Here is a 23,911-nt window from a genome sequence, read left to right as displayed (position 1 = left end):
TAAGTAAAAGAGAGTACTTATTAAGAGTACAGTATTTTTACGGTGGATTATTATCAAGTGGCATGCCCCTTTGACTCATTCCATCAAATCAGTGGTACATGATACATTTGGCAAATTTAGCGCACAAGTAAATTTTACTGAGATAAAAAAAAAGAAATTATTATTTAAAAAAAAAAAAAAGAAAGGAAGAGAAAACTGTAAGCCCTACCAAATTGCTGTATGTGGACTTGCCCTCACAGGTAAACTCTTTTACATTCATAAGGTTTGCTCTATTGAACCTACAAGTTATATGATTAATTAAATGTCAAGAGATTTGGCACATATTTTGAACCTTTTCTGTCTGTGCATGAGAATGCATATTCACTTGATTTTCATAGCATGTTAAATTGATTAAAACTTTGAAAGTTATAGAAGGTGGAAAAAGATAAATAAATAAAATATGGGAAAAACATGTAGCAAAGCACATCTTGTGACACATGCTATGGTACGTACAGGGTGCTCATCTGTTGATCCTAATATCACATTTAAGCAGATGAATTATGGGGAAGGATGTTTGAACCAATATGATGTATGGGTTAAAGAATGTGCTTTCTGTGAAAAAGGTAGTTTTAGCCTCAGACAGTTAGAACAACTGAAATTTAATTTGGAGACAAAGGAGAGAGAGATATTCCTAAAATTAAAAAAAAAAAAAGAAGCACAGTTTTTGGCTGGCTGGAAGGCATTTGCTGAATGGCAGAGCGAGGCACATAAAAGTGAGAAAAAATGTCAGGCAGGGCCCTCACCTGTTTCTGTGTGCTAAATTACAGAGAGCCAATCCCAACCTGGACTCCGCCCCACCGCGACGCCCACAGCCAGTAAGGAGGGAGGAACCTGCAGTTTCAGAAGCACCACCTCATGATGAAGCGGCCCAGCCTATGCCACTCTATCCAAACCTGTCAGAACTGAGCCACCAACCCCCACCGAACTATGCTTCAGCTGGATGGCGTTACACACGAGATCCCAAGTGAAGGGTCCAACAACATTGCAGCCTGAGGGCTTTAGACCAACAAAATTGGACAGAGAAGGGACAATGCACGCCATGTTAAATGCCCCAATGCTAGAAGTGGCCAGAGAAGGAGGCCCTATGCTAGTTGACAGACCCTGGACATTGGAAGACATCGGGAACAGCATGACGCATCTGCTGGCGCTCCACAAAGTAAGAGGACGAACGTCAGACCCACCACTCATAAACTACGATGACTGCTCATGGCGAAACTTGGCACGGACTGGGTCAAGGTTTCACGTGAATTTCCAGAGAACGATGTCCGCCTGACCAACCCACAGTGGGATGGTGAAGTCAACGCAAGGTACACAGCACAAATCGCGGCGCTCCAGCAGAGGCTGACAAACACCTTTCTTGTGTGACTGGACATGACAAAAATAGCAAAGTGTGAACAACAAGACTCAGAGACTGTATCACAGTACCTGTCCAGGCTCACTGAGATCCATGACGCAAACTCAGGCTTGGAGAAACCCGACACTGAGCATGCGGCTGTCACAGCATGGGAGGCACATCTCAGAAACAGATTTATGAATGGCATGAAACCAGAAATTGCAGCTATAATCAAACAACAATGTATCACCTGGGACACCAGAAACCTCACACAAGTGGAAAGGTATGCAGTCCACGCGGAGAAGCTCCTACGAGAGACAAAGGAAAGAAAGATGAAGAAGAGAGGAAGACCAAAAGCACGCATATGAGGAAGACCCAGCCGTCAGGTCTATGGAGCAGGATGAAACTTTTACAAATGTGGAAAAGTTGGACATTTTGTAAGAGACTGTCCAGAGCAGAAGCGAACTGACGGGCGGAGCTAAGGGAAGGGTGAGGCACCTGGGAACAGAAGAGGTGACATCAGACACCCAAACTATCAGTTAGCTCACAAAGAACAGGAATATATGCACACACCCACATCCAACATTAGTCAGACTGACAATTCACAAATGTCTGAACCAGTCATGACCCTTAACCTTTTAAAGTATAATGCCTCTCCTTTCACACAGTTACCATGTAGGTCTCTTGTAATTAATGGGCAAAGTGTCACATTTTTGGTAGAGCAATGTATTCAGTAATAAAACACTGCGAATTAAAAGAATCCCCAAAAATGAGTTCACGGTCACTGCATTCCATGGGTGTGACAGGACATTCGTTATTAGAACGTTTGTCTGAACCGCTAGTTTGTGAATGTGGGGGAATGGATAGCTGTGATAAAGCATTGGTTTTTCTAATTACTCAAAAAAAAATTAAATAATAATTTTGTTTACACTGTTTGCGCAACTCATAATGTGGGTTGAGGTTTGAAGGTAGAGAAGGCCATGTCCCTACATCCAAACAGGACTCAGACGGGGTAGTGATAATGATAATCTCCAGTGATAATGGCACACCTTTTGTGAGCCAGGCCCTTAAGCAGGTTGGTGAATATTTCGGCATTGATCTGAAACAACATTGTTTTGGTGGGACAGTGGTGGGGCGGTGGAATGGGAGAACGGAACTCTAAAGAATAAATTGAGTAAGTGCTGCATTGACACAGGTTTAGGGTGGACCAAGGTTTTACCTGTTGTATTAATGCAGATGAGAATGAGAGAGAGACCCAAGCATGGGCTCAGTCCTTATGAAATCCTATTCAGGCACCCTCCACACACAGGAATTGGGCCTGTGACAGTTCCTCTTCCCGATGCAGCAACATGTGATGATGCTATGTTAAGTTAGTGTGCAACCCTGTCCTCTGCTCTGTACTCTATCCACAAGCAGGTAAAGGCAGTGTTTCCAGCTCTGTCCACGGTTCCGCTGCATGATCTGAAGCCCGGAGAGTGGATCATGATCAAGGACTTCCGCAGGACCAGGTGGAACAAGCCACAGTGGTCTTGGCCATTCTAGATCCTTTTCGTCACTCACTCCGTGGTAAAGGCCAGCCAGAGAGCCACATGGATGTGTGCGAGCCACTACAGGAGGGTGCCAGAGCTGAGCACTGAGCTAGAGAAGACAGGACTGCAATAGGAGAACTAGACCATAATTCTCTATCAAGAGGCCTCTAGGAGGACCTACGCTCACGAGCAACGATCTGCATATAAACACCCACACACATGACGCACTACACCCCGACACAGCAACACACCAATCCCAAGCGACTCCACAGTAGACGGTCTTAAGTGGTATCTAGTAGCCTGAGAAATCACGGACATGTAGTTTTTGGAGAAAATGTTGACGACGGAAACTGTATTCTTAGGAGGAAGGAACTTCATTAGTGCGTACTATATAGCCACGTGACCAGGACAAAGATTAGATGACGTGACTTTGCTACTGCACCTCTTATGCCCCAAAGCTCCCTGACCACAGACTACTGTCGCAGACTAGATACGAATCATTAGATGTTGACCTGCACATCCGCTCATACATACAAATCTATTCCTAATTGTGCACCCTTCTCCTGGTATAGGTGGTATCTGTTAGTAAGCCCTGTCATAGGAATAAACTCACAAATCACTGGGACCTTTCCCGACAACACTGGGGGTCCGGGGGTAGACCCTTAAGCTGGAAAGATAAACCAAAGCGCGATATTGAAGTTTATTGGGTAGAAGACTTAATGATCAGAAAGAGTGCATGACGCACACACTTTTACCAAAATTTGGTATTTAGCTGATCGTGGTGATGGGACTGAGTGCCTAAGGTGACAGGATTTCTATAGGTCCCACATAAGCCTACGAAGTTCTTTAGTAGACTATTGCTGCAGATTGGACGACAATTAGTAGTTAAAAGCCCGTATGCCAAGATATTGGCCACCTCTGTAAACCGTTCTGTATCGCCTTTCGTCAGAAGAATGATTGCCAACAGTGCTACCCACACAACGTCACACATCCCCTTGTCATGCAGACACATAATGGTAATTTCATAATTGAACATATGCAGTCTGCGATACGCAACCCTCCACAGACTAGCGAGATGGGGTTTGATTGGCTGAACTCAGTACTTGGGGGATAAGGCTCGTGGATATTAACCGTCTGTCTATCAATAGGTGCAATAATTGTTCTTGTGTTGCTCATCTCGCCTTGTATTGTTTCTCTCGTTCGGAGCAGTCTCTCACGCTCATTGAAATCACTAATGACCAAACGCTGATGTTGACAAAGACTGACTATGATCCCTATGATGACCAACCTGACTTGTATCCTAAACCTGACTAGGTATCAGATTCTCTCAGCGACACTGAGGATGACGACCCATTGACATCCATTTCAAACCTATTGTAAATATTCCTTTGGCCATGACGATTCTCATTTCATCCTAAATGAGCTTGCTTGACAACAGCATACTTTATATCCGCAAAAACAGCCTTAGCGCCTTCATTATGTCTGTATCATGTTGAATTCAGTTGAACCGTGAAAGGATTCTGAAGTTCTGATGTACTCACAGCATTGTGATTTCTCTGTTAATTTTAGTTATCATATTTTGTAATGATAAAATGGGGGAAATGTGAGGGAAATTACTCATTTTTACTTTGTAATAGTTTTGTTCTTGTTCTATTTCATTTCATGTCATGTCTCTAAGATCAGTACAGAATGTTTATCTGCTTGCAGAGACAGAAACATGTTCTTCTGTTCAAGGCTCGTCTAAACATCTTCCAAGATCCTAAAACAAAGCCTATTTGTCACGATTTCCCCTTTAAGCAGCACGCTGTGGAGCATGTGAGCGCGCCTGCACTAGCAGGTGCGCGTGCACGAGCAGGTGCGCGAACACCTGCTTTTCCCTTGTTGACAATCGTGACATTTCAACATGTGCATTTGTTTATGTTTCTGTTATGTCTCCTCCCCGTTCTGTCATTGGTTGTTGTTTCATGTGTGTCTGAATTGCCTTCAGCCGTCAGCCATTACAACACTAATTATGTTTGTATATATACCGCGCGCCTCCCAGCAAACGGCGCGGAATATTAGTGTAGTTTAGATTAGAGTAAATATAGATAGTCACAGTCATAGTCATAGTCAGTTTACGCTGGTTTCTCCGCTCCCAGTATCTCGCCATTGTTTATGTTTCATGTTTCGTGTCTCGACCCTGTATCCCGTGACCGCAACCTTGATTCCTGCCTAGCCCCGTGTATGCCTGTTTGCCGATCGCCTGATCTCTTGCATGTTTTGGATTACGTTTTTGGATCACGTTTTGGATTTTCCTGTCTGTGTCTCTCCTACAATAAAACTGTTTAACCTGTGATTGCATCCATCCATATCTCCTTTACTTCATGAAACGTAACAGAATATTCCGCCTAAACATGGATGCAGCAGGAAAACGGAGAAAACGCAGAACCCGGAAGTCGACGCCAACCGTCCCCGCTATGGACTCAGTCCAATTCCCACAACGGACATTTATGGAGCTTCCTGATCCATTTGACGGATTTTTCAGTGCCCCGGAATATTTTCTGGTAGACTGTCAATTCTATTTCTCCAGCCTGTTAGACCCTAAGCCAGAGGAGAAGCAATGGCTCTGATTCATGTGGTCCCGGTTCTTTGGACCGGCTCGTCAGTGGGTGCAGCTCCAACTGGATAAGCACTGTAGGAACCTGGACAGTGTAGAACAGTTTGTGGGGGAGTTCATGATGCGATTCGGGAGTCCGGAGGCGAGGGTCGAGCTAGAACAACTTTTGGGGGGTAAGTCTGGCAGGCAAACCTGCCCTGCCGTTTACCCACTACTACAGGCAAACTCATGCAGAGCCCCAGCCGGAGGTTAACCTGGCGACCTCAGAGCTCGAACCTGAGACCCACGAGGTGGGCTCACCTGCCGAGCTCCAGCTATAGGTCAACGGGGAGGCCCCAGCATCAGAGCCCCAGCCGGAGGTTAACCTGGTGACCTCAGAGCTCGAACCTGAGACCCACGAGGTGGGCTCACCTACCGAGCTCCAGCTAGAGGTCAACAGGGAGGCCCCAGCACCAGAGCTCCAGCCTGAGGTTCAGGAGGGGGTCTCAGCTCCACAGATCCACTGTAAAGCCCAGTTACTGTCCCAAGTGTCTGTTAACACGGGTGACCAAGTTCTGCTCAAGCCCAAGTCAACTGACACGGCCGACCAAGTTCTGCTCAAGCCCAAGTCTACTGACATGGCCAACCAAGTTCTGTTAAATCCCAAGAGTCTACTGACACGACCGATCAAGCCCTGCTCAAGCCCGAGTCTACCGACACGGCCGACCACGTTCTGCTCAAGCCCGAGTCTACCGACAAGGCCGACCACGTTCTGCTCAAGCCCGAGTCTGCCGACACGGACAGGCAAGTCCTGCTCACGCCCGAGTCTGCCGACAAGGACAGCCAAGTTCTGCTCATGCCCGAGTCTGCCGACAGGGACAACTAAGCCCTGCTCACGTCCGAGTCAGCCGACACCGACAGCCAAGTTCTGCTCACGCTTGAGTCCGCCGACACCGACAGTCAAGTTCTGCTCACGCCCGAGTCTGCCGACACCGACAGCCAAGTTCTGCTCACGCCTGAGTCTGCCGACAAGGACAGCCAAGTTCTGCTCACGCCCGAGTCTGCCGACAGGGACAACCAAGTTCTGCTCACGCCCGAGTCTGCCGACAGGGACAACCAAGTCCTGCTCACGCCCGAGTCAGCCGACATGACCGACCAAGCCCTGCTCACGTCCGAGTCAGCCGACACGGCCGACCAAGTTCTGCTCACGTCCAAGTCAGCCGACACGGCCGACCAAGTTCTGCTCACGCTCGAGTCCGCCGACACCGACAGCCAAGTTCTGTTCACGCCCGAGTCCGCCGACACCGACAGTCAAGTTCTGTTCACGCCCGAGTCCGCCGACACCGACAGCCAAGTTCTGTTCACGCACGAGTCTGCCGACACTGACAGCCAAGTTCTGCTCACGCCCGAGTCTGCCGACACTGACAGCCAAGTTCTGCTCACGCCTGAGTCTGCATACAAGGACAGCCAATTTCTGCTCACGCCGAGTCTGTTGACATGGACAACCAAGCTCTGCTCACGTCCACGTCTGCTGACATGCACAACCAAGTGTCTGTTGAAACAAACAACCAAGTTCTGCTCATGTTCCTGTCTGATGACCTGACCAACCAAGTTATGCTCATGCCAGAGTCAGAAAAACCATTTGACCAAGTTCTGCTCACGCCTGAGTTTGCTGAAACAAACAACCAAGCTCTGCTCATGTCTACATCTGATGACCTAACCAACCAAGTTATGTTCACGCCCAAGTCAGCTGACGGGGACAATCAAGCTCTGCTCACGTCCACGTCTGCTGACATGCACAACCAAGTGTCTGTTGACACGGACAACCAAGCCCACGTCCCAGTCTGCTGACATGACCAGCCAAGTTCAGCCTGCAGGCTCCGCTGAGTACATCGCTCTGCTTTCCTGCTCAGCCGAGGACCTCACTCTGCCTTCCTGCTCAGCCGAGGACGTCACTCTGCTTTCCTGCAACGCTGAGGACGTCACTCTACTTTCCTGCTCAGCCAAGGACGTCACTCCGCTTTCCTGTTCTGCTGGGTACTTCGCTGCGCTTTCCTGTTCCATTGCAGACGTCCCTCTGTTTCCCTGCACGGCTGCGTACGTCGCTCTGTTTCCCTGCACGGCTGCGTACGTCACTCTGTTTCCCTGCTCCACCAAGGACGTCGCTCTGCCTTCCTGTTCAGCCGAGGACGTCGCTCTGCCTTCCTGTTCAGCCGATGACGTCGCTCCGCTTTCCTGTTCAGCCGAGGATGTCGCTCCCCTTTCCTGTTCCGCCACGGACGTCACTATGCTTTCCTGCTCTGCTGTGAACGTCACTCTGCTTTCATGCTCCGCCGAGGACGTCGCCCTGCTTCCCTGCTCCAACGAGGATGTCGCTCCGATTTCCTGTTCAGCCGGGGACATCCATCTGCTTTCCTGTTCAGCCGGGGACGTCACTCCGCTTTCCTGTTCCGCAGAGGACGTCGCTCTACTTTTTCGTTTCGTTAAGAATGCCGTGCGGTCTCCTGGTTCTGCTTGGGACATTTTGCCAAGGGGGCCGGGGCCGCCAATGGAGATGGATGTTTCATGGCACTCCAGGAGGAGTGCCCTTGGGGGGCTGTTCTGTCACGATTTCCCCTTTACGCAGCGCACTGTGGACCGTGTGAGCGCGCATGCACGAGCAGGTGCGCGAGCACCTGCTTTTCCCTTGTTGACAATCGTGACATTTCGACACGTGCATTTGTTTATGTTTCTGTTATGTCTCCTCCCCGTTCTGTCATTGTTTGTTGTTTCACGTGTCTCGACCCTGTGTCCCGTGACTGCGACCTTGATTCCTGCCTAATCCCGTGTATGCCTGTTTGCCGATCACCTGACCTCTTGCATGTTCTGGATTACGTTTTTGGATCACGTTTTGGATTTTCCTGCCTGTGTCTCACCTACAATAAAACTGTTTAACCTGCGATTGCATCCGTCCATATCTCCTTTACGTCACGAAATGTAACACTATTTAAACTGCCTCGAACTGCTTCTTATCGGTACGAGAATTATGTCATGCTCTGCTTTTCACATATATAGTAGTGGTTTAGTACAAGGGTTTTAGAGCGCTCTCTTTATTCTATCTTGCTTTATTCTATCCTGTATTAACCATCTTTCTGTAATAAACCTTTTTACCTTCAGAGGACGAGTCTGCGAGTGTTGTCTAATTTCCACAGCAAACCCCACTGCGACCTTGCGACATCTTCCCGTTCCACAGCTATGAGAATGATTTCAATATGTTCTTCTTTTGTCAAAGGCAGTCTTAAAGGCTATACATAACACTTATCCTACTGGGTTGCGGGGAACCTGGAGCCTATCCCAGGGAGCATTGGGCACAAGCCGGGGTACACCCTGGATGGGGTGCCAATTCATTGCAGGGCACATTCACACACCCATTCATACACTACAGACACTTTTGGACATGCCAATCAGCCAACCATGCATGTGTTTGTACTGGGGGAGGAAACTGGAGTACCCGGAAGAAACCCCGCAGCACGGGGAGAACATGCACACACAGGGCTGCGGCAGGAATTGAACCCCCAACCCTGTTCGTGCGAGGCAAACATGCTAACCACTCTGCCCCATTCCACTCCCTAACATGCTAACCACTCCCCCCATATTAAAGTGATTTGTTTATTTAGAAGTACTATGCCCAGTAGTTGTCTTCAGTTCTATATGACATGGCTGAATAAGTTGAAATCTTCATCTTTCAATTTAGCTTACGAATCCCAGACAAAGGACTGAATTGCAGGACTGTGATGGTGCCCCAGATGTTTTGTCCCAGATGACCATTCTCTGTCAACTTGCACAACCACTGGGACATAGAGTGAAGTCCAGAAAGACGAACAGCACTGCAGATGATTCCAAGATGACTGCGAAAGCTGTGTCGCATCAGGAATTCTATTATAATAAAAACACTTCACACTTGATCAAATATCAAAGCATATAGTATACTCAACTACTCAACTCTTACAAAAGGGTTCCACAAGGGTGCTTTTGGAAACAACTCTAAACAGATTCTTAAACAGGTTCTACGTGAAAACTTTTCCCGAAATTAAAACCCTCTGTTCATATCACTCAGTGTTATCTGTTTTTGTCTTTCCTTCTGAAATACAGCTCAGAACAAATTTTTATTTTATTTAAAAAAAAAAATGTTCTCTTCAAAACTTCTTCAGTAAACACAACTGTCAAAGAAGTGTTTCAGTGTTTTCATGGTTGAGAAAAATGTCTCTATTTTAATATGTTCCACTCATATTTTGCCACAATGCCTCCGTGGGGTCCAGTATTATATTCTGTTTTATATCTTGTGCTATTGGAGATTATTGGATATGATCTCAGGAGAGAGAGAAAAAAAGGAAAAAGCACTACTGAAACAAGGATAAACTGTTACACCTTTAGCACTGTTTCTTCAAACTGATTGCTACGGGGTGGAACATGTGGAGAATGAGAACATGCATGTCTAGTGAAATGACAGAAGCATTACTGGAGCTTTTTTTTTTTAAAGGATCTGATCCCTTGTTCCTGCCACGTTTAAATAGATCACATTAACATTTCGTAGACAATTTTCATGTCAATGACATGTTGAGGAGCCAATCTGTCTAACTAATGAAATATCACAAAAAAAACCCCCGCCAGGATATTTATGAATTCAGACCAAATGAATTCAACATGGTTCCTAATAGCAGCCTAAACCAAAGGGGAGGAAAATAATCTGTCACCATCCCGAAGTGCATTATTCCTCAAAGGGAATGGTGTACATTTTATCCATTTACAATTACGTTCAACATTTTGCTTCGTCCAGCCCATTTCTCTCTCTCTGTGTTTTTTAGTTAATAAGACAAGAACCACCAAGAAGACTTGTCAGAAAATGGCAGATACTCCATATAAACAGGTTTTTTTAAAGAAAAAAAAAGAAAAAAAACTTGTGTAATTGTTGATATGGTGTAAGTTTTCTGTATGGAGATGTTTATTTAGCATTTACCTCTGACACTGGAGACTCAGAGGTAAATGCTAAATAAACATCTCCATACAGAAAACTTACACCATATCAACAATTACACAAGTTTTTTTTTCTTTTTTTTTTCTTTAAAAAAACCTGTTTATATGGAGTATCTGCCATACAAGTTCTCCTTTAAATTGTTACTATAGAAATTATAATGTATTCAAACGAGCACATTAATTTAAAGCTGCGATTTGCCTTGCAGCCAGACTGACTTTAGAAAACGAATCGCCTTCCGAACAATCCTAAGTCTAGAATTTATTTCTAATAAGATTGTAACTTACTGTAGGCAAAAGCTTTCTTTTGTTTTTTAATGTTCATTTTAATGAATTTTCTCTCAATAGCACACCTTTAGTATAAGAATATAAAGGATGTGCCACTAGAACAATATTAACAGCACATTCAGTTCCACAAGAACATAGCTCCAGGCTATTTGAGGTACTTCACGACAATATTCCTGGAAAAATTAATTCATTCTGAGAAATATGGAAGGAGGTCAAGCTGCAATTCCCTTTCCTCAAAGTACTAAATGTTTAAAAGCTTAATAGGTTATATTAAAAATCATTTTTTAATGATAGAAGCACAAGCTGATTTATGCATTCACTGCAGTATTTATATTTAGATTAATGCATAGCATCAAGATTTTTTTTTTTAACATAAATAGCGAACCTGGTTTCATGTCATATTGAGCAAGCTAGCTCAATCAAATCCTTCGATTAAATTATATTCCATTTATAAAATGTATTTATTTATTTGAGCAGTTAGAAAGAAATTCATTACTAAATAGATGTCTGTCGCTGTTTAGTCTATTACTGAATCAAATGGTGTATTTACATAGGTAATTTTACATGAAAGGGTTATGTCTGAATCAAAAGATTCGGTAACGTGAACTAGAATACCTGATTACGTGCAAATAAAGATTCTGAACTGTACAAAAAGTATTTTAAAATTACTTAGTCATTACAATGAAGTTTTAGAGATTCGAGTGCTCATTAGTCTATCTGAGAACAGAACAACAACGAAAAAGAATCTGATGATTTGGAATGATTTGGATTAAACTCCTTGATATTGCATGAAATTACTATCATTATTCAGATATGTGTTAGTATTGAATCAATTATGAATCTTAACTTTTTCAAAAATTTGTGCTACAGTAACTCTTCTGTGAGATCGGACCAGACGGGCTAGCCTTAGGCGGCCATTATCCTGTCGCCGGATTATCAGTTGTCCTTCCTTGGACCACTTTTGGTAGGTACTATCTACTGCGTACCGGGAACACCCCACAAGACCTGCCGTTTTGGAGCCGCTCTGACCCAGTCGTCTAGCCATCACAATTTGTCAGCGTTGCTCAGATACTGAGAAAGAAATTCTTCTTTGGGTTCTCAACCCCCCCCCCCCCCCCCCCCCGCCCACACACACACACACACACACACACACACACACACAATTATACACGTACACAATACACAAGTTATACACATGTATCACTATACTTACGTGTGCCCATTTTCCCTGCTTCCAACACATCAACTTCGAGAACTGACTGTTCACTTGCTGCCTAATATATATCCCCCCCCCCACCCCCCACATGTGCCATTGTAACGAGATAATTAATTATCTCAATTAAGTGAATAAGTTATTCACGTCACCTGTCAGTAGTTTTAAGGTTATGGCTGATCGGTGTATGTACTGTGCAAAAGTCTTAGGCACCCTTGGTTTTTGGGTTTTTTTAAAGTACAAATTTTGTTATGACGTCTACATTATCAAGTCAGTACAAAAAAAAAAAAAACCTTTTTTGATTTCCAAATCTTAAATAAAATGTTAAAGAAAAATGTCTGTATGTCAGTAAATAAAGCAGCACATTATGTAAGAGACCACTTTTCAGACCAAAAAAACAAAACAAAACAAAAAAAAACATAATGAAGGCTGCTGGAATTATTTTTGCTGCGGAAATTAGAAGCAAGTGTGACAGGCCGAGTCTCCAGAAGAACTGTGGCTGGTTTTGGAAGATGCTTAGTCAAATTTACAGCTCATTTCCTTATAAAACTGAACAAACTGTACCTGAGACCACTAATTAGGCTATATATATTTTTCTAAAGCCAAGGGTCGTCACACCAATTATTTACTTTGTTTCATTTATTACTGTTTACTGCTCTTTGTAGTATTTTTGTTTAATGTGGAAACTGAATTTAATTTCAACATTTTTGAATGCTTCTTTGCTGTATTTCTTTACAGTTTCTCTTTTTTTTTTTGCATGTGTCTAAGACTTTTGCACTTGATTCATTCAGGCTTATTTATTTATTTATTTATTTATTTGAATGGTAATATCGTTGTAAATAATCATCTTGTCAATGTACTGGACCACTCGGAGACTCAGCGTGGTGACTGAAATGAACCAGATGAATCCAATGTCGCAGAGTCCAATCCACTATTTATAGTGAGGTGTAAAAGTGGGCGTGGCCGATAAAAGCGCGCAGCTACAGTATAAATTGGTTTCGTCTGAACCGGTTGTGATGCAGTGTGTTGGTTTTAGATAGCGCAGTACAATCAAGATCCCACTTCATCTTGTTTTTTTGTCATTTGACATTGCAAGGATCCGTTTTGGTTTTTTTTTTTTGTTTGTTTTTTTTTTCATGAGGATGGCTGGCAAATACTTTCTCTGCATCTCTTTTCTTTTTGCACTGATCCAATCAACTGTGGCTTCTGGAGATTTGCGCAAAAACCATTTAAACACCGTTGCGCACCGCAATTCCACCTCGGGTAGTCCAGGTAAGGCATTGCAATTTGACTTCAATTAAAAAAAGGATAAATGTGATTGGTTCAGAATGGATATTTTAAACGCCATAAACATGGAACACTATGAAAAACATGTGGTCAACTTATTATTTTCTTGTTAAACAGTTCAAGTCCATAACAATTAACTACAGAGTCCTAATATCACTGCCTTCTGACTATTTGATAACCAGAAAGACCTAAAGTTTGAACAAGGCAAATGTGATTCACTATACTAAAACAACAACAACAACAACAACAAAGGTTTTATGCCATTTGTGGCCTATAATTGGTTAATTCGTGCAATCTTTGCATACTTTGGCCAGCTATACATTCAGTAGTTCTAACCATATGAGGTGTTACAGTTTTAATGAGGTGTTTTGCTCCTAAAATTTTTCCATGCCCCCAAGACTGAATTTTTCATTTCCTTGAAAAGAAAAAAATAAATAAATAAAGGAGTGCAATTTCCGTCTGAAATATCCCCTCAAAGTGCCTCGGGCACCTGGACAACTTACCAGAAAAGGATTAAAGTCAGAATTAGATGAAATAAATTCCCAAACCAGTATCCGCTGTGAACTTGATTTGTTTTTGTAAACAGTATTTGGTATCTCGCTTTGCTTCCATATGGAGGCGATGTTCTAGATAAAAAATAAAGCCAGGCAATTATGTTATGCACTTTTGCCAGCTCTATGAATGTCTGGTTTTAGACACTTTTATTTAAAGTGACTTGCAAGTTAAACCGGAATGGAAACTTTAGGGCTTAAGGGCCTTTCTCATGGGCCCAAGAATGGGCCTCTGCCAGTCCTGGGCAAAGCTGTAACCACCGAGATGTGTGGAGAGCCGTGGATCTGCTTTTAGAAGATAACTGTCTAAAAACATCCCAAAATATGAATATAAAATAAATGATAATTAAAAATAAAACATGTGACTTGTTTGTGTCCTGAAAGTAATTGTGCTGTTTATATACAGTATCTCAGAAAAGTGAGTACACCCCTCACATTTTTGTAAATATTTGATTATATCTTTTCATGTGACAACACTGAAGAAATGACACTTTGCTACAATGTAAAGTAGTGAGTGTACAGCTTGTGTATCAGTGTAAATTTGCTGTCCCCTCAAAATAACTCAACACACAACCATTAATGTCTAAACCGCTGGCAACAAAAGTCAGTACACCCCTAAGTGAAAATATCCAAATTGGGCCCAAAGTGTCAATATTTTGTGTGGCCACCATTATTTTCCAGCACTGCCTTAACCCTCTTGGGCATGGAGTTCACCAGAGGTTCACAGGTTGCCACTGGAGTCCTCTTATACTACTCCATGATGACATCACGGATGTCAACTCCACCTTCCGTTTGAGGATGCCCCACAGATGCTCAATAGGGTTTAGGTCTGGAGACATGCTTGGCCAGTCCATCACCTTCACCCTCAGCTTCTTTAGCAAGGCAGTGGTAGTTTTGGAGGTGTGTTTGGGGTTGTTATCATGCTGGAATACTGCCCTGCGGCCCAGTCTCTGAAGGGAGGGGATCATGCTCTGCTTCAGTATATCACAGTACATGTTGGCATTCATGGTTCTCTCAATGAACTCTAGCTCCCCAGTGCCGGCAGCACTCATGCAGCCCCAGACCATGACACTCCCACCACCATGCTTGACTGTAGGCAAGACACACTTGTCTTTGTACTCCTCACCTGGTTGCCGCCACGCGCTTGACACCATCTGAACCAAATAAGTTTATCTTGGTCTCATCAGACCACAGGACATGGTTCCAGTAATCCATGTCCTTAGTCTGCTTGTCTTCAGCAAACTGTTTGCGGGCTTTCTTGTGCATCATCTTTAGAAGAGGCTTCCTTCTGGGACGACAGCTATGCAGACCATTTTGATGCAGTGTGCAGCGTATGGTCTGAGCACTGACAGGCTGACCCCCCACCCCTTCAACCTCTGCAGCAATGCTGGCAGCACTCATATGTCTATTTCCCAAAGACAACCTCTGGATATGACGCTGAGCACGTGCACTCAATCAAGTCTTTGGTTGACCATGGCGAGGCCTGTTCTGAGTGGAACCTGTACTGTTAAACCACTGTATGGTCTTGGCCACCATGCTGCAGTTCAGTGTCAGGGTCTTGGCAATCTTCTTATAGCCTAGGCCATCTTTATGTAGAGCAACAATTCTTTTTTCAGATCCTCAGAGAGTTCTTTGCCATGAGGTGCCATGTTGAACTTCCAGTGACCAGTATGAGGGAGTGTGAGAGCTATATATATATACATATGTATTAGGATATATTCAGTGTTAAATCTATGGCTGAGAATGACACTACAGCGCATTAAACCCCATTCAAGTTGAAATCAAACCAAATTGCATAATCCCTTTGTGCAAATTTGGCAAAAAAAAATTTAATGGCATTAATCAACACACTCACACACACACACACACACACACACACACACACACAAAAGTGATGAATTGTTTCATTAGGGGTCCATGCAGTAAAGGTATTTCCTAGGAGTTTTCTTCTTCTTCTTCGTCTGCCTTAGAACGAACCGTGCAGTCCAAAGCACAAGTTGTAGAAACATGAACATTTTGTCAGTACATAGTCCTCCATCTGACTACTTAGCGAAGTAGTCTCAATTGGAGGTTGAAACATCAATTTTATTTATTTATTTTTGTCACAGACAAGCGTGCTCTCTTGATAACAGCATGGTTGCTTTATTAAAACAGTCAAACCTTGCATTATGTCAGGTGCTAAAATGTATTTTTTGATTCAGACATTTGAACAGCTCTTAATTCTCTGTCAGGAACTGTGAACGAGGATCAACCAATAGGCATCTTTAGTAGGAGGCGCTCTCTTCCCCCACAGAGACAGCACGTGCCGGTAAGTTATTTCACACAGTGACCATGAGGTTAGATGCTGGTGACATCCTGCTAATAACAAGGCAATCCTTTTATTCCAATTTACTGGCTTTCTACATTTAACGCTGTCTGCTTGGTTTGTAGTTCTGTAGATTAAAACTGTAGTTTTAAAGGTCTCTCATATTATTATCTGCACTTTGCATAATTGTATTGTATTGTGTGCTGTTTATTCTTTTGTCCTGTTATATCTTTTGTAATACGATTACACCGGATTAGACTGTTTAAACATAACGATCCAGTAATGTTCCTTTCTTGTTTTCTAACCTACAAATTCTGGTTTATAGCTTTTCCTATGTAAACAAACAGACCATGTGTGTTGCAGAGGCCCAGACCTGAGGCGGGCAGTGCCAATTCTGGCTCGGTGAGGCACTGTGCTCGTCTGATGGAGACATGCTCAGCACACGCACCTTGCTGCAATCCCTGTGCTCTGTGCCATTGCCGACTCTTTAACACGATCTGCCAGTGCTGGAGAGTCGGAGTGTGCTCAAGAAAGAACTAAGTACTAAGTACTACATCCTTCTTTGTGAAGCATAATGAATGCTCGCACACTATTAACACATCATAAATGCATTCCCTTCGGTCCAGACTGATTTCGAGCAGACACAATGACTCACACTCACATAAAGTTTGTGGGAATTCACTTTGACTGGGGAACAAAAACCAGAATGTTTTTGTTGGCTGTCATATGAATGAACTTGTACATTAACCATTCACGACAAGTTGTCAGTCTAGGACACACACGCTGAAAAAAGAAATAATAAAGCATCCTTTATATTTGGCTAAAATGCAAATAGTATATGTAATAGTATAAAGAGTTGTATGCATAGTATCTTGGTCACATGTTTGTATGTCAGCTGCAATGCTTTGAGATACTGTATGAAACATGAAATATTCAAATCATGATAATAACACAAACCTTTTATCATGGTTTACAGTATTCTGCTTTTGTAGTTTATAGTCTACTTGTACCTGATGTCACTTGGCAGCATTTTAAGCAAAAATGTAGCTCAGCATGCAACATCCTCATGATAACAACTCACTCGCTTCTATTTTCAGTAAGTGCAACCAAGGTGGAAAAAAAAGAAGAAAAAATCACTTTTAAGAAGCTGGAACTCTATCTAAAAAGAATGTTAGGAATGGTAAATGAAGGCTTTCTTCAGTGATGTGACACTGATGACTGATGACTGATGTGTATCAGGTTTATTGACATGGGCAGTAAAACACTTATGATGGATTAAAAGTGCCTGGAAAACATTAGCTAAACAGATCATTTCTGGCATTATGCACTAACTAGAATGGTGGCTTTGTATTCATGGCACGGGTTCTAACCTCTTGTCCTGAGGGCCCCTTGTCCTACACAGTTTGAAATTTTCCTGTCAGGACTTTTCAGCTAATCAAAACCTTGCTGCTCAAACACCTATGTCAGGACACACTGGTAGCCATGGCAACTCCCCGCCAACCTGGTTTATGGAAGTGAGGTTGGCAGAGTTCACACTGCTAAATATGTGAATATCAGCCCTGCAAAACCTACCCGTTGTGTCAGGTAGCAATTTGGCCCTGTGTCAGATAAGCCCTGGTGAGAGGAGCACATGTCTCAGAAACTAGAAACCAGCACAGCTAAATGGACCAGTCACATGGAGTCCTCAAATTGCCAGAGCCTGGCTTGTCAGCTATCCACTGTCAGGCTTGTGCAAGCTCTAAATGGAAAGAGTCATGCTTTCAAGTCCCTAGTAGGTCCCTACCCACTACTAAAGATTTCCACAGGGCCCACTCATTAAGGATGGGAGCTGCCGGTGGGAAACGTTACAGCCATAACCACTGCCCATTGGGCAGTGACTGCATCATATCAGTGCGTACTGATGACTGATGGAGCTATGCAAATTTAAATTCTGCTTTCTGACCCCAACTCCTTTGGGGTCCAGGATCTTGGCAATTTCAAATCATTTGAAGTTTCTTGGACAGAAGTGTGATCTAAAGACTAGACCCTGTGGTTCAGAACAAAACTCAATGTAATTCCTAGTTCAGAAGAAGTATGGTGGTTTCTGTCCAATTCTAGATTTGAGAGGGCTGAACTGGTTCCTAAAAGCCCTTCCACTATCAGATGTTATTCATGGTGTCTGCCACAAGACAGATCTGTACAATGGATCTGTGCAATGCATCTGTGCAGCTCATACTCTCATGTTTGTATTGCTCCTGAGCGCAGATACTTTTTGAACTTTGCCTTCCTAGGCCTTACCCTATCCTTTGGACTCTGTCTAACAGTATGGGTATTCTCCAGATGTTACCTCTGATGGCCAGAGGTATAACGATACTTCCATATTTGGCCGGCTTTTATGTGAATGAACTTGTGAATGGGATCAGGTCATCCTTGACACATCCACCCTCCTCACAGACATTAAGGGCCTTGCTCTCAATCGACGAAATGATTTAGTAACCTTCGCCAAATTATTTATGGATATGTGTTTGGCCCCTTGGAATGAAAGAGCCTTGTGTGGTGTGCATTACATTATCTATATCATCTGGATCTAGTGCACACGTACTAGCCTTCCAACAGGCACACCTAGACAGTGGAAAACACCCAACTACAACGAAGGTGACAAAAAAGTCTGTCATGCTGTCCCAAGACCATCAAGTACTAGAGTCCTCTAAGCCACCTACCACCTATTATGAGTCTGTACAGGATGATGAACTGAAATGGATCTATCTAAATACTGTCCTCTAAAGACTCCAGTGGGGGGCTGACTCTTGTGACCTTGTGGTTGAACCCTGGGTTTATGCCAAAAGTCATACCACCCACTTTTGTTAACCAATCTATCGTCTGTGCAGCAATCCATGACAGGAAACCTGCTGAGCATTCTGTGCTCTGCCGAGGATGTGCCCAATAGTAAATTTGTCCATTGTTTGTTCATCTGTCGCAGAAGGGAAAAGTGTCTTTTTTGAAGAGCTAATATTACTGCTTTGTACCTAAATGATCATTGTCTTCATTATGGTAAGCTAGTCAATAGTCCAGGTTAATAAAGATAGTTTTGATAAATACATAAAGCATTAGAATAAAAACATTGGAATATGTTTTGGTTTGTTTAGATTAATCTTCAAGAAAGCCTTTCACTCTGCTTATGCTCTTCATTAGTTATGTACTGTAGCTCTGAGGTTGGCAAAACAGCACTTTGAAATGACTATGTAGTCTCTAATGATATGCCTATAAAGGTTTGGACATTCAAGACCACCATCTTGATGGCAGCATTGGAATTAATAGGGGAATTATTTTGGGATGCTGAGATGTTTTGATTTTGTACTTTTTTCCACAATATATCTGATTGTCTCCAAAAGCATTATTCAATCAGTCTGGGTAAAAATTGATTTGGTTTATTTATTTGTCAGCAGCTTTGCTTTTCTTCTCACTTTATTTAATTAGCTAATTTTGGTTGGAAGTTGAAAGTGGTTCAATACATACATATACATATATATAAACCTGTGTGTAAAAATGTTGAAGGATTGGAGTACAATGTCTTACACCAACCAATAAAATTCTCAGCCAAACCAATTTTTGTTCAGAATGTTTACTTGTTCAATTCCAGTCGGTTATTATAACTATTGTGAATTAACTGACATTTTCTTTACAGTATCTTCCTTTAATAAATCCCTTGTCACGTGACATAACCTCGAAGAAAGACTTTGGAAACGCTGAGGTTTTCAGATGCAGGAATTCGATTAAACATTCCTGCATTCTGAGTAACGTCTCCAGAATGCTTTCAATGAAATGAAAAGCTCCTCTAGAATAGGGAATGTTAAATCAATATTCAATTTGGAGACTTCGGAGGAAATCCCATTTGGTCTAGCTGCCAATTTTTTTCTTAGACAGCCTAATATTGCTGCACTTTGTATTTCACGATTTCTTAATTTTATAACGTTCTGTCTGAGTGAAGAGCATTTTGAAGATATGGAACATTAATGTTTTGACATTCCTGCTAGAAAACCCCTAAAGTTCTATAATCTGTATTTGCAGCTTAACAAAGCAGGCAATTTCTAATTAGACTGTAACTTTTTAAATAATGGAACAGAGATAGGACCTTATTACTCGCTAAGATTAGTTACTCTTTGTTTTTTTTATATTAAAGTTGTCTGTTTCTCACTAAGCAATCTCTTTGTCTTGTTAATTAACTAATATATGGCAATAAATACATCCAAGGAAGACATGTACTCATTTCTGAATGTATTCTCTATGATCTAAAATACTATCTCTTTCACATTTTACAATCCAAAGTTGTCTTTGAAATGTAAATTTCACTGTAAGACGGTAATATTTAACAATATTAAAATGAATTAGAAAATATATAGTAACACATGTTTCTGTGCAACCAGAAAACAGTTTACTGCTGACTGTCACTGGTGAATTTAATAAATTCTAGTTAGCTAACTTCAGTAATATTTAAAAAAAAAAAAAAAAAAAAACTATATTAGATTTTACACGGCACTGGGGACTTTTAAATGGGCCAGAACATTTACACGCTGTAAAACCAGCAATTACAGGAGACCGGCACCGTTCATGTTTTGTACTCTCATGGGCCATATGTATAGAAGTCTGGACGGAGAATATTAAAAAAAAATTGAGGTAAAATAAAAACACCACCAATGGAGAATGAAGTTTATTTGGTTAACTCATTTTCAAGCAAAATGCTAGACGAATCTTGAGGTAATAATTTGTTAAATCGACACAGGCATCAAATTACACCTTCATTATTAAATCTGTTCAGTTTGCTTTTTGAACAAAGGGTCAATAAAAATAAAAATGCATTGAAACAAACCGTTGAAATTGACATATACACGTTAGCATCTTTTGAAAATAGGTTTAATGTTATATCTAAAGTTCATCAACTTGTAACTGATTTACAAATCCGACCATAAACAATGTGTTGGGTTGTATTTCTTTTTTTCCCCCAGCCATTAAAAAAAATAAAATAAAAAATCCCAAATGCTAGAATGTGTGCTGCTCTGATTATGATTATAAAGCATTGCTGAGATTTTATTACCATATTACCCTGCAAACATCTGTCCAGACTTGTATGTAAAGAATTATTAACAAGCAATAGGTCATACTTTTTATTTTTGCAGCTATAAACAATCACTTATTCATTCATTCATTCATTCATTCATTCATTCTCTCTCTCTCTCTCTCTCTCTCTCTCTCTCTCTCTCTCTCTCTCTCTCTCTCTCTCTCTCTCTCTCTCTCTCCCTCCCTCCCTCCCTCCCTCCCTCCCTCCCTCTCCCTCTCTCTTTCTAAAGTGCAGCTTCTTGTGTGAACACTTTACCACAGCAGAAAACTGAATGACTGTTACAAGGTGCTGACACTGGAGATTCCTGCCATGAATCTCCTTACCTTGCTATTGAAATAGTAACATATTAAAACAAGAACATCAATATACTATAAATTTGAGAAAAGATTTAATGGTGACTCCAACACTCGTCGAGAACAACTGGAACACATCTAAATTAAGGACGACGCAGCTGGAGTTCCTTAAGGTGGATTTTATTAGGGATTTTTCCACAAAGTTGGGGAACGTTAAAAAAAAAAAGGGTTTGTTGCCTTGTTGGAGTCCTCCAGTTAGCATCTATGCATCAATAAACAGAGTTCATAAACAAGGACAAAAAAAAAAAAGAAAAGATAATAAGAATCTCGCGTTTTGTTTTTTTTATTACCAAGATTTATTGCCAACGAGATATTTTCACTCTGATGCTGCGTTCTGGAAAAAAATATCATCTTTATCTTTTCAATCTTCAACAAATATTTCTCTTTGATACGGTCAATTACTGGACATCATACATCTTCTTCAGTACCTTTCACATTTTACAACTTGTTTTCCTGGCTACGGTTTCCAAGTCCGAAGAAAAGAAAAAGGCATGCTGATTTGGACACATGGGGGATACATCTCGTTTCATTTTTTTTATATGGCATATAAAATGTTATGTGTCTTGGTTTTGGTTAAAACAATGCTCACATACATTTGTGCACAGCTTAGGAGGCTTGTTAATCCTGAAACTGTCTTTGCTCCTTGATTTTCAGAAATGTTTAGAAATTCATTGTGCTGCAGATGTTGAAAGAAGTCTGAAATTCCGTGAACGTGATTCATTTACAAAGTGTTAAAAAGTGGTTATACTTAGGAATATATGTTAGTTAGAACTTCAACTTCTTCGAACTGCCTTTTTAGGGCATCATCTTTTCTTTTCTTTTTTTTACGCTGAAAACAGAAAAAATATGGACACGAGTTGGAATAGATACATTCACATCTCTAGCACTTCATGAATTTGATGTACCTCAACTATAAAATTTCAGCTTTAACACATCAAATAAATCTATTAATCATTCACTGTGCCTTGGACTAAGGCCCATGATACACTGGCAACGCAGCACCTGTTACCTTTTCTAGCATTGCCTTATGGAAAGAACTTCAGCCATTTAAAGAAACCACCCAAACGCTTGAAAATATTGAATCTGACTTAAAATTTATCAAAGATACAAGCTGTACATGTAATGTTCAAATGACATATGTTGAAATACTTGACAGTTAATGTATTTTAAGTAGTATTTAAGTAGTATTTTATAATACTCGTACTTTACTGGAGTATTATTAAATATTGCTTAATTAGATAGTATAGACGCAGATAATATTTAACATATAATAATTTTAACATATATAATTTTGAATGTTGCATTTATGCAACCGATGTGCATAATGGATAACGCAACGGATAAAGTCCTTTGGTTTACATATGTTCAAATGATTCAAATTATGTATATTGAAATAAAGCATAATGTTAGCTACGTTATCTGTGGAAATTACTTAAGTAATTGTACATCCTTACTGTATTTACGTACTATTTTGGAATATACATAAATTTACTAGCTAGGCACATTTTGTTTTCATTGTTCATGTTGTATTTAGCATTCATTCCAACATGGTTATGTAAAAAAACATACAGTGGTGTGATGAAGCAGAGTTAACCTACTATTACCACTGCAAAATTGATTATTTTCCAATAACAGCATTATTCCTTTTATCTCACAACAATTTTCCAATGACTACATTGTTGTAGTACTGTCTGTCTGTTTACAGAGTAGTTACGTTGAACGTCGAGGAACATCCGTGAAACACTTTAGTTCCTGTTCTCGCTTATGTTATAGCTATAGACAGCTATAGACGGTCATTCCCTCACTTTATTTGAAACTGATAAGACAAAAAAATAACTTGTCGTATCACCAGGTCATCTCTTCTAAAGACGTAACAAAGCACTGACACTGGAGACTCCTTCCATTAATATTGAACCAGTCAATCAGAATCGAGAATTCAACAGTACTGTGGTATAATAAACATGAACATCAATAAACTGTTGACATGTTGGTTAATGGCAGTCTATAGTGTTCACAGCGGTCTATCCCCAAATTTTATTTATTTATTTATTTTTACATAAATGCTTTAAAAGCAGTATATTATTATGAAAACCACATCTTTGGGTGGTGTAGTTACCACTAATTTTGATGCAGATTGTGTTAAGTTTGCTAGTTCAGAGCTGGAAGGTGCCTAATAAGTGGTGTTCAATGAGTTAAAAAAAAAGTCAGTGAATCATGTTTATTAGGATCATATGTTGAATACTAACCACACTGTATGGGTAACTCCAGAGGAATATAGTTTCTGTGGCACAACTGTATGTATGCTACCGCCAGCTTGCACACAGAGCTTCTGG

At 41.4% G+C, this 23,911-nt stretch overlaps 1 protein-coding gene across 1 annotated transcript; it reads left to right on the top strand.

The window, feature by feature from the left end:
- The first annotated feature begins 1,613 nt into the window (after positions 1 to 1,613).
- Positions 1,614 to 16,825, top strand: asip2b (agouti signaling protein, nonagouti homolog (mouse) 2b). Its single transcript, XM_053630102.1, has 3 exons — positions 1,614 to 1,758; positions 16,039 to 16,150; positions 16,478 to 16,825. The coding sequence occupies exons 1-3, from the start codon at positions 1,614 to 1,616 to the stop codon at positions 16,668 to 16,670; spliced, it is 450 nt and encodes a 149-aa protein (XP_053486077.1). The 3' UTR covers positions 16,671 to 16,825.
- The last annotated feature ends 7,086 nt before the right edge of the window (positions 16,826 to 23,911 follow it).

This window comes from Ictalurus furcatus, chromosome 7 (assembly GCF_023375685.1).
Source record: "Ictalurus furcatus strain D&B chromosome 7, Billie_1.0, whole genome shotgun sequence".
In the NCBI taxonomy this organism is placed as follows: Eukaryota; Metazoa; Chordata; class Actinopteri; order Siluriformes; family Ictaluridae; genus Ictalurus; species Ictalurus furcatus.
The sequence above is the reverse complement of the archived record's forward strand: the minus strand, read 5'-3'. Positions and strand labels throughout refer to the sequence as shown.

Coding starts and splice junctions, on each gene's coding strand:
- asip2b (XM_053630102.1), top strand. CDS start 1,614: ATGTATCACCTGGGACACCAGAAACCTCACACAAGTGGAAAGGTATGC. Junction 1,759..16,038: donor GAGGAAGACCCAGCCGTCAG/GTCTATGGAGCA, acceptor ACATTTGAACAG/CTCTTAATTCTCTGTCAGGA. Junction 16,151..16,477: donor CCGGTAAGTTATTTCACACA/GTGACCATGAGG, acceptor GTAAACAAACAG/ACCATGTGTGTTGCAGAGGC.